The following is an 18,537-nucleotide window of genomic DNA, read 5'->3' as shown; positions in this document are numbered from 1 at the left end:
ATAGGTATAGCAGGGGGGGCAGCTGCCTCCTAAATCAATACAAATCTGAGGTTCTGCCCCCCTAACAAAAGCCTCCTCCCCCCTAACAAAAATCCTGGCTATGCTCATGCCAGGGTCCTTAAGGATATTGTTTGAAAGCCACTGTTCTAGATTGCTTAGAGGAGCTTTCCTCCTTGGTGACGGTCTCAGTGGCTGCTTATGGCTTTGGCTTTTCTCTGTAAATCATGATAGGGTGTGGTAGATGCTGGGGAAATGGAGCTTTGCCTACCTAGGAGTGGCTGACCTGTGGTCATCCATCCTTTCCCGTTGGATATGCTGGCTGGGGCTGACGGGAGCAGGACAGGGACGGCCTAACTTCTCATGTCTATGCACTGGTATCCTTTAGATTGTGATTACTCAGGCTGCCTTTGAAGATGGTTGAGAAACTGCAGCTGGTGCAGAATTCTGCAGCCAGATTGTTGGCTGAAGCAGGAAGATCCATACATATAACACCAATTCTGGCATGATTGCACTAGCTACTGATTGGTTTCTGGGCTGAATTCTGACCTATAATGCCTCATGTGGCTCAGGACCCCAGTACCTTGAGGACCACCTCTCCTGACATGAACTAACCTGGACCCTGTGATCGCCATCTGAGGCCTTTCTCTATGTGCCCTCTTCACAGGAGGCCTGGAGGGTGGCAACACAATAAGGGGGCTTTTTGGCTTTATTGTTATCTATTTTGTAGACACCAAATAGCCTTTTTACCTGGGCTTTGGGCCCTTAATTTGAAAGGTTTCAGGTATTTGTGGCCTCTTAGGGCAGGATCTGTAAGAACCGACTTATCTGTATAGATGTGTTTGTGTAGATGTGTTTAGCTGTGTTTGTTGTAATTGGTTTTAGTGTTTATATTGCTTTTGTAAGTTGTGGGTAAAGTGACATAATAATAATAATATAATGAAGAAGAAGTTGCATTAAAATTATCCTATGCTGTTCTCAGGATGGGGAAGAAATTTTATTTCATTGCACTGATCATTGGCCATTACATCATAAAAGCACTTGCCACTGGGTGGCACCAGGCAAAATTCCTCCTGGCATCTAGGACCAAGAAAAATGTTCAGACAGTGTTTCTAGTTTGCAGTCTTTTTTTGTATTGTCTGGCCATGATAACAGAGCTGACTAGATTGATCATCTGCCAACTGAGTTTATTTTTATCAATAGACTTCCTTTGGGAAGCTGACCTCCAGTCTCAAGGAAACTCTTGCATAGCATCACTTTGGGTCTCCTTCCCTGCTGTGATGGGTTGAGTTTATTTTACTGCAGCTTGGAGGACTGAATTGTCCATTACTGCTCAGTATAGACAAATGGCTATTAATTGCAAGTACAATATTTTCCTTCTGAATATAGATCTTGCTACTGTCAACTTTGTGACGGAAGTTCTTTGGAAGGTTGGGAGGGTTTAATGTCAAAGGATGCAGATAGAAAAGCATTTTATTTCAGGAATGTCAAGTCTAGGTAGAGAAAACTTTGTTAGTCTTGGTGTCAAACTAGACAGGCCACTGGAAAATATGTAAGCAGTCTCCAGAGGGTTCCCCTCACCCAAAAAATGCCATATGCCGAATCACATCAAAGAATCAGTAGAATGCTTAACACTTTCCCCCCAGACCATTTCTCTAATAATGAAAAATAAAGATAGGTCACAGAAGAAAGGTTATCATAATTCAGAATTTGGAGATTATCCTTTGTTGGAGTATATATGACTTTTTGCTTTTTCTCAACAGTAAGTGCACCTTTGCTTTATCAAAGCCAGTTCAGTTTCTTTCTGTGAGAGAGACTTCCACAGTACCTAACAGCTTCCACCGCTGAGGCATCCTCTAGCCATTCAGTCTGAAACTATCCTCTTAATCCATTCCATTCCTCCTAGTACCATCATCTTTTAATCTGCGGTCATACCATTTTAAATGCTTTTAGATACTTTTCGCTGTCACCCAAGTTATTGTTTTTTGAATTCAATTACTTGAAAGTGGTAAGCCTCCCTTTAGTCCCGTGGATTTTCTTGCTGCCAGTGCTGGCTTCTTGGTTTCTTGAGAGATGCTGCTTCTGTATTTACAGATGGAAGATTGGGGAATGGGGAGCTTGTTCTGCCACCTGTGGAGGAGGCACCCAGACTCGCTCCGTTTATTGCGTCTCCCACCACGGACCGGGTTCTCAAAATGCTGTGGATGATGCTGAGTGCGCATCCTTGACAGAGAGGCCGCGTAGCACACAGCCTTGCAACATGCGTCAGTGTGCAGCATGGACCACAGGGCCTTGGTCTGAGGTGAGTTTGTCCTACAGGTTCAGTGAACATATATAGATGGTATAGCCCAGTTACCTCAGTGGCTTGAGGAGGAAGAGAAAGCACAAACTCACCTACTCTTCCCATTTCGCACTCTTGAGTCTCCCCTCGTGTATCATCACTTTGCCTGTGCCTCTTTGCTCATGAGGTGGATTCCGCCTCTCTCTCCGCCTTGAGAGAAATCAACAATTCAGGCTTACACAGACTGAAAAGACCTTCCCTCTCACCAAAGAACATGGGAATAGTAATTTTGTGAAAGAAGCTAGAGCTATGTAACATAATTATGAGGATGTTCACCAGGATTTGGGGAGCAAGCCATGACAGTTGAATTGGTATAAAAGCAATATAAATACTTAATTCTTTGAATTCCTTCCCAAAACGTATTTCTTTGGCAAAGCTTTATTTTAGTCACGCTTGTTTCGCCATCTCTGATAATCGGTTGTCATTTATTGAAGTGTGTATTTTCTGAATTGCTTTCCATGAAACATCCCCATGAGCCATCACCAGGCTGGCCTCATGAGGCAGCTAGTTGTTGTTATTTCCAGCCATTGCTAAATTCATGAATTTATGTTTTTACTCAAATTTTGAGAACCCTTCACTGAACGCAGTGTTTATTGGGGAGGAGGTCTGCCCATGTACTGCAAAATTTGCAGACATGTCAAAACCAAAGTATAATTATGTTTCAATCAGTATGTTAGTCTGGAAGCAGGAAATTAGGTGGTCCAAACAACAATTTCCTTGATCCCTATTCCTAATTTTTGCATTATTCCTACCTTTTATATTTTGGATAAATTAAAAGCTCTTTCAGTAGGCATACCTTCAATTTATGTATTCTATACAGCACTGTAGCACAATTGGATGGTATGAAAATGGCTAGTAGGAAAGAGTTTTCTAAAATTGGTGCTAACTCTCACATGTGTGTATGCATGTGTAGTGTAGTGTATACATACACTTATGTACACAGACACAACAAATATGGTACATAAATGTATATGACAGGTATCATGTAAATGAATATTAACAAAAATTCCACCTCTGAGTTATTCTTCCCATCCAGAGGAAGCTTAACCTTAGCACATATCACACACTGAATTACTCTTTCTGGACAAGAGGATTTCTGAAAACTTTTAACTTGAAATGATGCCTTCAAAATGTGGAGTGAGCAGACCAAATAAATGCAATAGATGTTGTTGTTGTTTAGTTGTTTAGTCGTGTCCAACTCTTCATGACCCCATGGACCAGAGCACACCAGGCACTCCTGACTTCCACTGCCTCCCGCAGATTGGTCAAACTCATTATGGTAGCTTCGAGAACACTGTCCAATCACTGCCCAACCAACAGTGACTGTCATTTATTTTATTTTTACAGTGCACAGCTAGTTGTGGGGAAGGTATTCAGACCCGGACTGTAAACTGCATGTCGGAGCTGGGCACTCGGACTCTCGAAGTTGCCTGCTTGACACAACCAAAACCTTCACACACCCAGTCCTGCACTGGTGAGAATTGTATCCAAGAGATCGGCTGGCATATTGGAGACTGGGGACTGGTAAGCATTGCAACAATTTCTGCCTACTTTGCTATAGGTAAAAAAGGTACCTATACTTTGCTATACCCCGGTTTATCTGTCCATTGCTGCCCATCTCCTCTCTGCTGCCTCTTTCAGGCCGTTTCCACACTAGGGCATTAATGCATAGGAACATCTTCACACATGAATGTTTCCCATGTTATGCACTTGAAATCTGTCTCAGTGTTTTCATTCTATAATAGTGGGTGGTTTTTGATGGAATGTGTTCATGCTGTGTGTTATCCCCTCCCGACAGTGAGTACTTCTCCGCTTACCACAGGACCACTGAGGGCATAAACACAGATATCTATTTACCTGTGCTTGCCCACTTATATTTTTATACAAGATTGGCACAAAATACAATAAATAATTATTTTAAAAACAAAAATGTCACTCCAAGCCAAGCAATGATTTTGAGTTGGTTGCATGAAAGGCTGCAACTTCCTTTCCTGCCCCTTTCCTTTCCTACCTTTTGTACCTGCAAGGGTAAATTTTGTGTTTATTTTTAATGCAGCTGTTTTGTAGAAGATCAGCTCTGCACAAAATGAACCCCTTTAAAAATAAAAATATCACTTAGCTGCCTTCAGAAACAACGAGTTGAAAAAGGCGGGCTGATTTTTTTGTCTTTGTGCAAAGAAAATGGAAGTAGGGGGTGTGACAGTGAAATGACATCACACATGCTTTGAAAAGAACACCTGCTTGCACAATGAGCTTCAATTGGGTAACATGGAGTTTTATATTGGATTTTCTTCCATTACCAGATTATCTCTGGATTACGGAAATCCAAATTTAGCAGGGGGGAAGTGTGGGCTTTTGTTTGGGTGAGGAGAATGTTGTGTGGACAGTGGAAAGAAAAACAGAGACATAAGCAGCTTCAAATCCACACATTAAATTCCAGTGTGGACAACCCCTTTATAAGACCTGTTTGCATCAGCATAGCCTTTGTTGAACTTCTGGAATAATGGAAACTAAAGTGAGAATGAGATCACCTCAAGCATGGTCAATAGGTAGAGTTGTTGTATTAAGAGACAACCCAGACATTATAATTTATAGCCCAGCTCGACCATACATGCCTGTGGAAAGTGCAGGTGAATGAATCATGCTCACATTATCACTTTCTCTGGAAATTTGCTTATTTCATAAAATTTACATACCACTTGACTGTAAAGTATAGAGAAGATACAACTGGAGCCAACATAATTTGTCAGTTTATCTGGGACTAACTTGTCCAATGACCTGAAAAAAATAATTCCATTTATCATTTTATTCTCCCACCAAGGCCTGCAACCTACTAGCAGTTACCTGCTCACTACCTGAAAATTCATGTATTAACACCTGCTACCAGAAACTCAAAGGGTTACTCTCTCAGGATAGTGTTACTCTTGTAACGTTACTCCCTCAGGTTACAGTCCCCTAATAACTTGGCTTGCGCTTTGTGATCTAGTGCTCAAAGAGCTGTGACTCAGGCATCCGAACGCGCCAGGTCATGTGTGCAGACGGGGATTCCAAGTTCTACAACCACGAGATGTGCCGGGCCATTCAGCCGCAGATACCAGCCATGCTTGGAACATGCAACACCCAGCCCTGTCATCTGCCACAGCGTAAGTGAAAGCTATTAGCTGTCCACAATGCCCCTTGGTTCTTTTCCTCCTTTTAAGGTGCTATTCCCACCCAGTATCCATTTTCAGACACCTGGGCTGTTAGAATGCATAGTACCACCACCTTTACGTAACAGATTCAACACTGGATGTTGTTTTCTTTTGCTGCTCCTAAACCATGGGTGGACAACGTCTTCTCTTTGTTAAATAAAGGCCCGTTGACCCATGGGAGAAATCAGTTGGGGGCCTGAGCCAAAGATGGTCAGAGCTGCAGCCAACGGTGGGAGGATCCAGTAATAAACTGTGTATGGGCCCCTCCAGAGATCTATACAGTGGATTAAATTATGTCATCAGGGGTGCAAGAGGGCCTAGGAACCTCCAAGCTGGCCGCAGCAGATTGGGTCTTCCCTGCTCAATGTTGAAATCACTGAGATGTCATCAGGATAGCAACAAGGTCTAGAGCAGCCTTTCTCAACATCCCCAGATGTTGTTGAACTACAACGCCCATCACCCCTAGCTAGCAAGGCCAGAGCTCAGGTGTGATGGGAGTTGTAGTCCAACAACATCTGGGGACCCACAGGTTGTAAACCACTGGTCTAGAAGTTTCTCGGGCCTTTTCATACTTATTGATGAAGAGACGGGCCTTTCCGTTTCTTTGCTAAGTGCTCTTTAAGAAGAAAAAGAAAAAAGGAGATGCCATAGATTGACCCTGGGAACTTCTTCCTTCAATGCATGTGAACCATCTCTGCTCTTTTGGCTACATATTACATATACCTAATCAAACTTTGGAAGCTGTCAGAACAATGATGAGAAAAGCAAGAGGTTTATTGTCTGGATATGCTAGGGCATCTATTAGGGTTGCCATACGTTCGTAATCTCCCGGCAAAATTTTCGGGGGAAATCCGAACGTATGGCAACCCATGTCGGCAGTGTCGTTTTTGCCAATCCTCCTTAAAAATAGCTCAAAAACGTCAATAACTTTGTGTGTCCCCCCCCCCCAAAAAAGCTCAACATCTTTATTAGTCTGCTTCTTAATGAAATCAATTAATATTATGGTACCACATAAAGCAGTACAGAACAGCATCTGATTGGTTCAATTGAGACTGCCCTAAAATCTGCCCCCAATGTCAAGTCATACAGACTCAGCAATTGGTGCTTCTCTGTTTCAAAAGTGTAATAAAAGTAAGTCCTTTCCCCTTACTTTTCTGTTTCTGTGTTGGTGCATTTTTGCCTCATAATAGCAACATCTCACATCTCAAACCCTGGGTGTGAAAGCCTGCAGAGGTGATTTTTTGCAGCTTCATTTTCACATGTTTTTAAGTTCCATTCCCCCCACCCCACCACAACATTAAAAAACATATAATTGAAACTTCCTTTCACTGATTTCCATGAGAGCAGGATTTCTTTGGGTTAGAGGATAATTCAGAACAATTCTCTCTGCTCTGCTCTGCTGAAGACACAGATGATTTTAGGTATTCCCAGTTGTTGATGTTGATCTTAGTTCAATTTTTCTAACCTACGGATACTAATCTCATTGGCAGAGGTTCCCAGTATGCAAGACTCTGCAGGCTATGATGTCAACCGCCAGACCTCACTGACCCGATACAATCCTGACCTCGGCACCATAGGTTTGAAACTACCTGAACTTTGCTTTCTTTCTCCAATGTTTATGTTTTAGTTTTTGTACCTTCCTTTAGAATAGCTTTACAAAAAGTTAAGAGTCTTTGTGGCCCATATGTATGTAGAGTACAGCTCTCTGAGGGAAAGATGGGAAATGAGATGGGCCCTGGACCAAGCCAGTGTCTGTCTTTCATTTTCCTGACTCTGAAATGATGGTATGCCTCTTAGAAAAGAAAGCAGTAGTAAACATGGAGGTAGGGAGTCAAACCCCCAAAAAGCTTTCCTAACCCAGGAGCCCAGAACCACTCCTCTACCACCACACATCTTGCTAATCTCCAATGCCTGGCAGTGGGTCCAGCTGAAATTTTGCCTCACACCCCTCCCTCCTTAAGGAATGTGAAACTGTTTTTGAATTCTGCTTTATTCAGTGTTATTTCTAGGGCAGATTCTGAGAGGGCCCCTGGGTTAGGAAAGCTTTTTGGGGTTCATTATCCTGGTGGGATGCTGCCCGATCCTGCATACTGATAGTTCTTGAGGCCAGTTTCAAATGTGTGTAGGGCTTCTCCCCAAAATGGACAGGGCCAGACAGTAGTCACATACCCTTAGCATGCAGAAAATCATAGACACTTGACCGAGACACACACTTGACACACAAGCACATATGTATAGGGGTGATGGAAGACTCTAACATAATGCAGGAACAAAAAGCAGTTGTGAGGAATTTCTATGAAAAGGCACTGTCAACTTATTTTTACTCTGAGTAGACCTATTGAAATTAAAGGACCTAAGTTAGCTGTGACTGTTAATTTCAGTAGGTCAACTTTGACTTGAACACAACTCAAAGTGCCTGTCCTGCTAAGGACAGAACGAGAGGCCCTGACATATAACCATAAATCTGGGCTTAACTCTAGACGTGATCCTGTAAAAACATAAGATATTATGTTTTTCAGCTTCTGCAAATGAAAGAATAACCCAGGCTGGTTCTACTACTCATCACCAAGTCCAGCCCAATGGAGATCATGACTCCAATTTCTTGCCCCTTCAATGGGAGTCTTACTTGGGATCCTCAGCGTCCCGCCACTTCAATTCCCATCAAAATGTTGCCTCAACAACTGGAGTTCAAGACTGCAACCAGAGCCTTCATGGTTGCTGTTCAGATGGCCAGACTGTGGCCGCTGGTCCTTTTGGGCAAGGCTGCCCATTTGACACTTGCCATCAGAGCAGGTAAGACAAGCTAGTTAAATCCATTTAATCTGCCAGCAAAGACAGCAAATCTGTTTGAACAGATTACACCAATATTGATTTCCATTCTTTCCCCCTGGTATAGGTATGGGTGCTGTCCTGATGGAATATCACCTTCTCAGGGGCCAAACAAGGAAGGGTGCCCACAATACTACAGTGATGTTTATGTGAACAGGAATGAACCTGCTGTTGCTGCTCCAACAGTAAGGGTGACTCCAGACATCCTTCTTGTTGTGAATTCATAATGATTTGTACTCATGATGGTACCTGGGTGGTTATACGCAATCCTGCTTTAATACTGTTTGCATCTTCAAATGCTTTGGGTCGGACATACAGCCTCATTTCCAATCAGTGTATATACTGCATCTTCCTAATGAAATCCTATAACTTTTTCTACCAGTGGTGGGGTAGAGGGTGTTCCCCTGCTTTTGTTGCATTGTAACACAATAATGTAATAAGGCTGGAGAAGCCTCACAGTAAAGCAGAATGATGTGTGGTCAGTCCAGTATAAATCTACCACTAATGCACTATTATGTTGCAGAGTTTACCTAAGCATAGGAAAGATTTATGCCCGATGTTCTAGGTGAAATAATTCAACAGTAGTCAGTATTTATACTGCGGGTGGCACTGTGGTCTAAACCACTGAGCCTCTTGGGCTTGCCAATCAGAAGGTTAGCGGTTCAAATCCCCGTGACGGAGGGAGCTCCCATTGCTCTGTCCCAGCTCCTGTCAACCTAGCAGTTCGAAAGCATGTCAGTGCAAGTAGCTAAATAGGTACCGCTGTGGCAGGAAGGTAAACAGCAGCTCCATGCACTTGTTAGTGTCCTGTTGCACCAGAAGCGGTTTAGTTCTGCTGGCCACATGACCCGGAAAGCTGTCTGGACAAATGCCGGCTCCCTCGGCCTGAAAAGTGAAATGAGCGCCGCAACCCCATAGTCGCCTTTGACTGGACTTAACCGTCCAGGGGTCCTTTACCTTTTTATCTTTACTTTATACTGTATTATACCAACAGTGCGCTAGATTAGAAGTTTTGGATCTTGGCTCTGGTTTTCAGTTAAACCTGTGATGATCTTCTCCTTTCAGGGATCTAAATATGTCCCTTCATTCAGGCGATGACTTTGAGGCATTACAGTTACGTTGTGATTGTATTGCATACATCGTGTAATGAGTAATAACACTACGGTAATACCTACCACACACACACACACACACACACACACACACACACACACAATATCACACACTTGGTTCTAGTGGGTCAGTTACACATTGAGGTAGGGTGTGTGAGAGAGAGGAAGACTAGCTTGCTTAAAGTCACTTGAGATCTTCTGGTTCACAGCTCAGTATTATATAGGGACCATATTGCCCAATCCGTAATTGTGCAGTCCATAATGCCCCAAGAAACACCATTGAAGTTGGGTTAGTATTTGAAGCACAACATTTTGTAAATGTTTCTCTGGAGTTAATGATAAACATTTAGACCTTCAGGGGGATCTGTATCTCACAGGAAATAAACAGAAGTACTGGATGAACCAGATTGCTTGGAGCGTATAGTATGAGATAAATTTTCAGATCAGTGGTGGGTGACTAGAGTATTGTCCAGATAGCAGCCACTGAGTTGTAGCATCCCATTGTCCATTCTGGACTCACAAGCAGTATTTTGGCTTTTTGGCACCCTGGACATTAGCCCTAGCTCTGACGCCATGGCCCCTCTACTTTCTTCCTTCTTTATTGTATTTATATACCGCCATATACCCAGAAGTCTCAGGGCGGTTCACAGAACAAGATCAACACAAAACACCACAATATATACAAGATAGATAGTAGATAGATCTATCTGTCTATCTACTTTCTTCCTTATTTTCCTTCAACCACTTCTGGGCCTGCAGCTGCCTCTGGCAATCATGCTTGGATCCTGTCCCAGCTGCTTTGCTAAGCACAAGCAGTAGTAGGAGCCTCTCCAGTGGCTGAGGATTGCATTTGCAACACCTAATTATCTACTGCATTTTTTAGCAAAGTGCATGGGCTCAGTTCCCAGGGATACTGATGGTGGGTGTTTTGAGAACAAAGTGGGTGGGAGCTTTGCCCAGCTGCTCGGGCCATCTGGAGAAACATCCAATTTATTCATAGGTGGGCAGACTCTTGGGTTTCCTGTATTGTCTAAGCTGATGGTCCCCATTTAGTTCACACTAGGCAAGGGGTCAACTTTACAAGCCTGAAGCAAAAGAAGAAGAAAAAAGATTTTTCTTTTCCTTAGCATGTCACTGGAACAGCTTATGAAACAATTCCCCTGCTCCCAATATTGCTTATAATTGTTAGTGGCAATTATCCCAAGTCAAAGAGAAACATTATGGTGCATGTCTTCATTACCTGCCAAAGTTGCCCCATCAGGTGTTTAAAAAGGGATGGTTGGTCTTATCTCCTCCTGTGGATTTGTTTATGGGTTTGGTTTTGTGGTATGAGATCTTTTACACCATCTCAGTAATGAGACCATCTCAGTAACTTCTGGCTTTGTCCAAGGCGAGCCGAGTTCTGTCCCAGGAGAGGCCAGCGGAGGAGTGTCGTGTTTCTACGTATGGTTGCTGCTATGACAACGTTGCTTCTGCTTCTGGGCCTCAGGGGGATGGATGCCTCAATAGACCCAGCCAACGTAAGCGATGCTTAAGTTCTGAAAGATGGTTTACCCATTGTTTTCTGCCAACATGAACAGAAACACTTTATAGCTTACAGTGTCATGAAAAAGGATGTAGACAATCCATTATCCAATTAATAATAATAATAATAATAATAATAATAATAATAATAATAATAATAATAATAATATAATAATAGCAATCCCTTGGCCAGAATTTTGAATTGGTCTGAAATTCACCCTTAAGATCCCAGTCTCTGACTTCTGTTGGTTTTGTAAGAAATGCCTATTAAATAAGCAGAGTACCATTTCAGTTCCGTTCTATGGGGCTTCTGCATTCAGTGTTCCTGACAGGAAGGAATCACTTAACACATTTCTGTTATCGAATTATTCTTGTTCAGCTACCCTGAAGAATGAATGGCTGGCGAGCACAGTTTCCCAGAAAGGAAAACAGCATGGACAGGGGCAGGGACCAAGCGACTGCAGCCTTGAAGCCACCTGGCACCTTGCCGTCTTTTTCAAAGCTGCATTGTTTATCACAGTCGGCTACTTCTGGTTGGCTTCTGCAAGCTGTGATGGGCATAGGCCCAACCTAGAAGTGCTCACCCACATACCCTTGAAGCACAATGCCTGGTTTTGTGAGCAGCGCCATTTGATACAGAGACAGAACTGAGCCTCTGATAACGTGAATCCTGACTCCCCTCTAAGGGCAAATCCATAATGCAAACTTTTAAGTGCAAATTATTTTAAATTAACTGTCCCAGCTTTCTCAAAAGAATTCTAGAAAATGGTACTGATTTTTTTTTAATTTAAAATATATCTGATCTTAAATGATGTTTGCTGCCTTTTTTTTTTACACCTGCTCTCATAACGCCTGGCCCCCTGCTAGGCTTTTTCAGGTGCTGAGGCAGAATACTGTGACAGGAGACCCCTCCAACCCCAGACTCGTTTATCTAAGCTTCCAGGGACTGCTTTGTACTGCCATAGCATCCTTTGTGCCAGGAACGCTGGCATGATTTTCCAACAGTTGAGACCTGGGCAGTAGTGACAGGATGGGAATGGTATGTGGTGAGGGGTAGGCGAGTCTGAGAGAGTGTGTGGTTATCCCACTGCTTCTTACCTGATGCCTCCACCCAGAGTGAAAACACTCTCCAGTTGCCCTTGTGCCATGAATAGGGCAGCACTCTTTGCACAGTCTATCCTGGACTGGTCTGCGCTTTAGTACACATCTGACTTTATTGTTTACTTGTGCTAGCTGTACACACAGTTCTTGAAAAAGACTACAACAAAATCACACAGTAGAAAATAGTTTTGCTGTGCCTAAGCAACCTGTAGTGAATGAGCAAGGGTTGATAGCAGGCTTCAAGTTCCTGATACCATATTGTCATCTGGGTTTATTTACTGAGCATCTTACAGACGAAGAGTGATTTGGGGCTCGTGAACACATCTGCTTGTCCCATGCCAAGAAAGCTTGGGCCTGAGAAGTTTCCCACTTATCTTGTGCTTTCTAGGCTCCAAATGACTTTGCCACTTGCCCCTGGAAAACCTGCTCTTCGTGCTTATCCCACTTCCTCTTGTCCTGCTGCTTCCCCCCGCCCCGGGGCACCTGCTCTTTAAAGCTCATTCAGAGCAAATGGCAATTTGGGTTTTCTCCAGATTGACATTTGTTCTGATTTAACACTAAAGAGTGGGTTTTCCATGGGAAAGGAGTGGGGCAGAGGGGGAAATCACTCAGACCCATGCTTTCTAGGCATGGGACAAACAGAAGCGTGGATGAGCCCTGAGTGTGGATGTGGTCAGAAGAAGATTTGTGTATCTGCTTATTCTATAACAACTGCTTCCCTCCTGACATTTCCTATTAGCTTATCCTATCGGTTGCCTGCTGCCCAGCGCCCATGGCCCCTGCACAGATTGGACTACGCGCTGGTACTTTGTAAATGACGTTGGGAAATGCAATCGGTTCTGGTATGGGGGCTGCCACGGCAACAACAACAACTTCGCTTCTGAAGAGGAGTGCATGAAAACTTGCCACAGATCAGTGGGTGGGAGTGATGTGGGACACCACCACCATGCTGCAGTTCCTAACATCCACTCTAGTTCTCACCTGCGAGGAGTTGCAGAGGAGCAGCACCAACAGCAGCCTGCAAGAGGAGCCACGAGTCATAGCCATGGAGGAGGAGGAGGAGGAGGACGTGGGGCTTTCCATTCTCACACTGGCTCAGAAACTCACTCATTGCTACATCATGGGGAGAGAGGCTGGGGAAGGACCATGACTATAGATAGCCTGCCTGAGTCTCAGCAAGGGATGGGGGAAAGAAGGAAGGATCCAGCAAACCACCTTCATGGTTTAGGGGAAACTGTGGTCTCTGGACACTCTGAGAGGCGGCAGACGGTTCACCGTGAGCATGGTCAGACGGCTCACCGTGAGCATGAAGGGTGGAGGAGAGAATCTGCAGCAGATGGATCAGTAGCGAATGGATTTGAGCGCCAAACCTCAGCAAGCTCTTCCTTCCCTCATTCTCTAAACAGGTAATATTTTGCAATAGCAGGCTTCTCTGCTAGTTGTTGTTTTCTGCAGCATGAGATTGTTTTGCTGCAGGGTGAGGACAGACAACCTATCATAAAGGATTCCAATATAAGCCTGACACAGGAGTAATCCCCTCCACCCCCTGGAAATGTGAGCTACCCAGTACCAGTATTTTCTTTTTAAATTTTACAGTGGCCATGCATTCATTTTTATACACCTCAACCATTGACTTCACACAGGGATGTGAATGAGTTGTGTCTGCTAACAGACTTGTAGTCAGCTGTATCTCTCCTGACTCGTTCTGGATTCTAATGCCTGGCAGCCGTGGTCTTTTAAAATCTGTTACTGCGAGTAACTTCAAACTCTTACTGGGGCCTTTTGGATAACAAAAGACAGTTAACTAAAAGGCCCCAGCTCTTGAACACTACGGCAGGAATGGAGAATCTTTGCTGCCTCCCAGTGTTGCTGAACTTCAACTCCTGCCTTCCTTGGCTTGCTGTGGCTGTTGGGAGTTGTAGTACAGCAACATCTGGAGGGCTAAAGACTCCCCACCCCTGTTCTAAAGATAGCATTTGGATGTGACAACATGGTTTGGCCCTTCATCTAGATAAAGATTGTTCTAGATCAAGAACTGGTCTTCCAGAGAAGTGTGTGTTTATGAATTTTGGGTCTGGTATGCATGTGATGCAGCAGGTTTAACTTTCTCCCCCAGTCGGTTTGCATTGTCTCCTCAGTCTGCAGAAGACTCTTCTCCCACTGTTTCCTTGCTTTAGCAACATGCAGACTGCTTCCAACCTAACATGGATCCACAGGGGTAGGTAAAATGCTATTATTAGTTACTCCAGACAGTATTGCCCTTGCAAAAGCATCAGGTGTTTTCTCTCTTTATCAGCAGTTATGCATTTCCCACCCTGTGCTTTCAGAGCAGCCTTTGAACTTTGGGCTAACTACAGTATGTCTTTCAGGGTCTTCTTGGATGGTTCGGAGTCTTCAGCAGTGGAGGCAGGCTTGGGACAAAGCATCCGTCTTCTCTGTAAGGCAGGAAGTTCCCGCTTCTCCAGAGTTGAATGGCAGAAGGATGGGCGGCCAGTGTCCTCTGACAGGTGAGCTTGACCCTGGCACCTACCCCTGTGGTGGAACCCACCCTACTGAAACCTATTAACACCACAGAAGCTTTTGGGTGAGTGGAGGACTTTGACATGAGTCTTATATTTTAGAATTCCTAGACACAGCAATTTCGATGAGTAGCGGTAGAAGCTCTCTCTATAGTATATGTGGCCTGCAACAGAATATTGCAGTGTGGAGTGCTGCTCGGGATTCCAGCCACTGCACTCCATTCTGACGCACACACCAGCCACTGCTCACTGCCTTGGCTTTATATTCCACACCCTGCCCTGCTCCACACAGGATTTTTCTAAAGATTCCTTTGTACTTCTTTAAACTTTGGGGCTCCCTCAAGCCTGCTGCTCCTCCCCTCTTGTGTGTGTGAATAGTGCCGAGTTTGTTAGAAAAGGACCAGCAGCATTCAGAGAACTGAGATTACTGTTAGTATTAAAGATTATTGACTGATATCAGACAGCTCAGTGCAAAAAATTACGTACTGAACAAAGTGGACTTCTGTGGCTCTTCTGCATGACATGAAAATGAAGCACCCCCTCCCCATGTGTGTGCATTTTCTTGCATTATTCACTGGGCCCCACCTACTCAACTACTAGAAAAACTGATCAGAAGTCCACCACATCGTTTAAGATTCCACCAGGCACTGCCCCAGTAGAGAAATAAATAAAAAGTTACTGTTAACAGGCATTGGGTGCCAACAGGATTTGCTGCTGCTTTATAGCTCGTCTGCAATCTATGTCAAATGCTCTCATTTCTCCTCCTGCAGGCATACCTACCAGTCTGACAGTTCCTTGGTGATCAGCCAGCTCAGAGCTGAGGATGCTGGGACCTACATGTGCAAAATTTCGAATGGGAGGGTGGAGCACAGGAAGATTGTTCTGAGGATCAAAGGTGATGCGTTGTTTCTGTTTTAATACTTGAGCTACCTTTGTCCATTTTCTCAATCGAAACAGCCAGGCATAAGGAAAATGCCAACTTTGTAATAATAATCTGTTTGCTATAATAAAAATGCTATGGCTTGTATCTCCTGAAATGAATGGCCACAGGCAACTTAGGCCTATTAATTTTAATGGATCTACTCTGAGTAAAAGTTAGTTTAATAAAACCCTGTGATGCCAGCAAATCAGTCTCTTAAGCTTAAGCCAATAAATAGTATTCTCTATGAAATTGAATATCAATACACATATCAAGGCTTTGAGATTAGACCACTAAAGAAGCTCGGAAAACTACCTTGGGAGTGTGCTACCTGCAAGCCCCAGTAAAAGGGCCCCATTGGGGGCAAACAGCGGCCTCTTTATTACTTGGACTGCCAGGGCGAAACAGGTGCAAAACGCCAGCACCCTGTCTACAACTTTATCAACATCCATCTACAACTTCACTAGCATCTCTCGATCTTCTGTCGATTGAATGAGCAACATCTTTTCTATTCTAGCCCTGTCTTCTCTGTGGTGGTAGGTCTTTGAGGGAGTTCTGCTCTATCATAATTTTGCAATGTATTTTGTAAGCAAGGTCTCTGATTTTCCTTCCCATCCACCTCTAATTAAGCCATGTTGGGAGGAGCTACACTTTTCAATTTCTAGTAGGAATTGGGCTGTTGCCTGAGCCAGGGCACATTTAAACTCTGGCCTCATAAATGAGGGGGGGGGGTCTTTGTACATTCAAGGGCCCAGTTGGGTAGTGTTTTGCACAGAGCATGCTGAGTTACTGGACCTTGCATGAAGGGCATTTCACTCCAGGCAAAATTGTCTGCTAGGGATTGCGAGCAATACACATACTCCGGATTAGGTTACCGTTTTATAGTGGGCTCCCCTCCTAAACTGTTCCTGCTGGCAGGGGAAAGCATACTTTTACAATTAGCACTGGGGTGAGAAACAAACAGGTAAACAACAGGTTTCCCATGGCTGTTTTAAAGGAAGTGAGCAGATAGATAGTTGGTTCTGATATGTGAAGTCAGCTGCTGATTTTTTTGTGCAATCTTATGGCACAGGGCAATCTTATTCAGAATTCTCTCCCCCTAGAAATCCCTGGATCTGATGTTTCACAGAGGGCGGGGAATCAGCTGATCCATGGTCAAAATCACCAGCACAGAGCATTTGTTTCAGGACTTAGTACTGGGCAGTCACATGACTCTCCTGTCAACCTTCCTCAGACAACATACAGGTAAAGCTAACAGGAAATATTATACCTCTGTTCTCCACAGTGTGTCAAACCAGGCTGTGGCCCTTAAGCACTGTGGGCAGGCAAGAGAACTATTTTGAGAAGCTTCAGGGTATGAAATCACAGCTATATTGCAACTCATCTCAGGAATATTCACAGCAGCCTCCTTGGGAGGTGGGGACAGCTTGTTGCCGTCATGTTTAGAAGTCCATCCCATAATTTTTTACAAGTGTTAACATTCCAGGTCTCCTGCTCTTTCCCCACAAGCAAGACTTGGCCCAGAACTTATGCCAGTCCCAATCTCCTGTCAGTTGTGGTGGTGGTTGAAGAGGCCTTAGACCACTGTTTCCATAATGGCCGTAGTCGTAGTTGCAGTCAGTCCATCCTGAGTCATATGGGTGGATGGTGGCAGTTCTTGCCAGTTGCTGCTGTCTGCACCTCCCAGAACAAAAGGAGTGGTTCTCGGCAGGCTATTATTTACTTGATGAATTTCTAACCTGCCCCTTCAGGACACATTGCTTTCTCAAAGCAGTTTACCAAAATAAAACTGCCCTCCTAACTCACGCAGTTCCCACTTTCTCTCTCTAGCCGGCTGATAGTTCAAGCAGTTGGGAGTGTCTAGCATGGGAGGGGAATGGGAATAAGTTGACCTCTTGGTACTTTTCTGGTAAGCATTGGGGTTCTTTATCTTTGGAGTGATAGGAGTGGCTAGTGAAGATCCTCAAATAGCTACATGGTGCAACAGTAATATTCCACTGAAATTCCTCCAGCCCTTTGTAGAAATCAAGATACAGAACCAGGCAGGCTGGGGCTACAGGGATGGCACTGAAAAGAACATTCTGTTACTGTGGATTCTTGTGGCTAAAGGCATTTCTCTAGGCTTGCAGCCAAGAGAGTACTTAAGGAAGATGTGTTTATACAAGCCTGCATTTTGTAAAGCACTCGCCTAGTTGGTTTGCAGCTTCTGTCTTTAGTGCAGCCTCTGCAGTAATCCATTCATGCTCAAATCAAGATGAGGAGCCGCTGCATACTAAGTGTGTGTGTGTGTGTGTTTGCACAGGTGCCGTTCACAGGAAAAATCAAGAGAAAGGTTCTGATTACATTACACAGATTCAAAATATAGAGCTGGAACACTGCTATTTCTTTGACACCTTGTAAATTTGTTTTCCAGGTTAAAAATGTATAAGAATGAACCCTCAATTGTTGATGCCAATATCGGGGAGCGAGTCAGATTGCCTTGCCGTGTAGAGGCTTTGCCTTCTGTAACCATTGAGTGGCAGAAAGACGGACAGCCCATCTCCTCTCCAAGGTAAGCTACAACTAATGTGTTTCTACTTTCCCATATTCTTTCAATGCCAGGGGTACACAGCTCATACCACTCTGACCAACAGGGCTACGTTGTTAATTAAGGACAAGCATTTGTTACAATTTTACTGTTTTTAAAGGCACATCCTCTGCTAAACGTACATTTTCACTGTTGTAGGCACTCTTTGTGACATTATAGCTTTTCACATTCATCTGAGGGCAGACCCCATTTCTCTTGATGCCAACCCCCCAGGTCATTCTCCATCCTCATTTTTCATTTTAGCAAAACCTTATCTGAGCAACCCCCTTCTCTTTCTGTTTCCCCACCCAAAGTCTTAATTACAACTCCCATTTTGTAGCTACCTACTATTTTCCCTTCAGCCTGTGACTCCTTTCAAAATTTCTGAAAGCTAGTTCTCTCCTGTCCTGAGGGCAAGGTGGGTCCTTAGGTAGCCTG

The 18,537-nt window shown here is 44.0% G+C and overlaps 1 protein-coding gene across 3 annotated transcripts in view; it reads left to right on the top strand.

Annotated features, from left to right (window-relative positions):
• PAPLN (papilin, proteoglycan like sulfated glycoprotein) overlaps positions 1–18,537 on the top strand; it is a 62,741-nt gene that overhangs the window by 37,667 nt on the left and 6,537 nt on the right. For 2 of the 3 annotated variants that reach the window (XM_082239377.1, XM_082239375.1), the window contains 12 exons: positions 2,092–2,299; positions 3,686–3,862; positions 5,325–5,481; positions 7,020–7,106; positions 8,049–8,322; positions 8,426–8,573; positions 10,861–10,990; positions 12,835–13,501; positions 14,465–14,602; positions 15,385–15,509; positions 16,637–16,778; positions 17,947–18,084. In XM_082239377.1, the coding sequence (XP_082095503.1) occupies positions 2,092–2,299; positions 3,686–3,862; positions 5,325–5,481; positions 7,020–7,106; positions 8,049–8,322; positions 8,426–8,573; positions 10,861–10,990; positions 12,835–13,501; positions 14,465–14,602; positions 15,385–15,509; positions 16,637–16,778; positions 17,947–18,084 (2,391 nt within the window). The remainder of the gene's footprint in view (positions 1–2,091; positions 2,300–3,685; positions 3,863–5,324; positions 5,482–7,019; positions 7,107–8,048; positions 8,323–8,425; positions 8,574–10,860; positions 10,991–12,834; positions 13,502–14,464; positions 14,603–15,384; positions 15,510–16,636; positions 16,779–17,946; positions 18,085–18,537) is intronic. The other variant, XM_082239376.1, reaches the window with a different exon arrangement.

The sequence above is a fragment of the Podarcis vaucheri genome (genome assembly GCF_965113315.1).
Source record: "Podarcis vaucheri genome assembly, chromosome: 1".
Classification (NCBI taxonomy): domain Eukaryota; kingdom Metazoa; phylum Chordata; class Lepidosauria; order Squamata; family Lacertidae; genus Podarcis; species Podarcis vaucheri.
The sequence above is the reverse complement of the archived record's forward strand: the minus strand, read 5'-3'. Positions and strand labels throughout refer to the sequence as shown.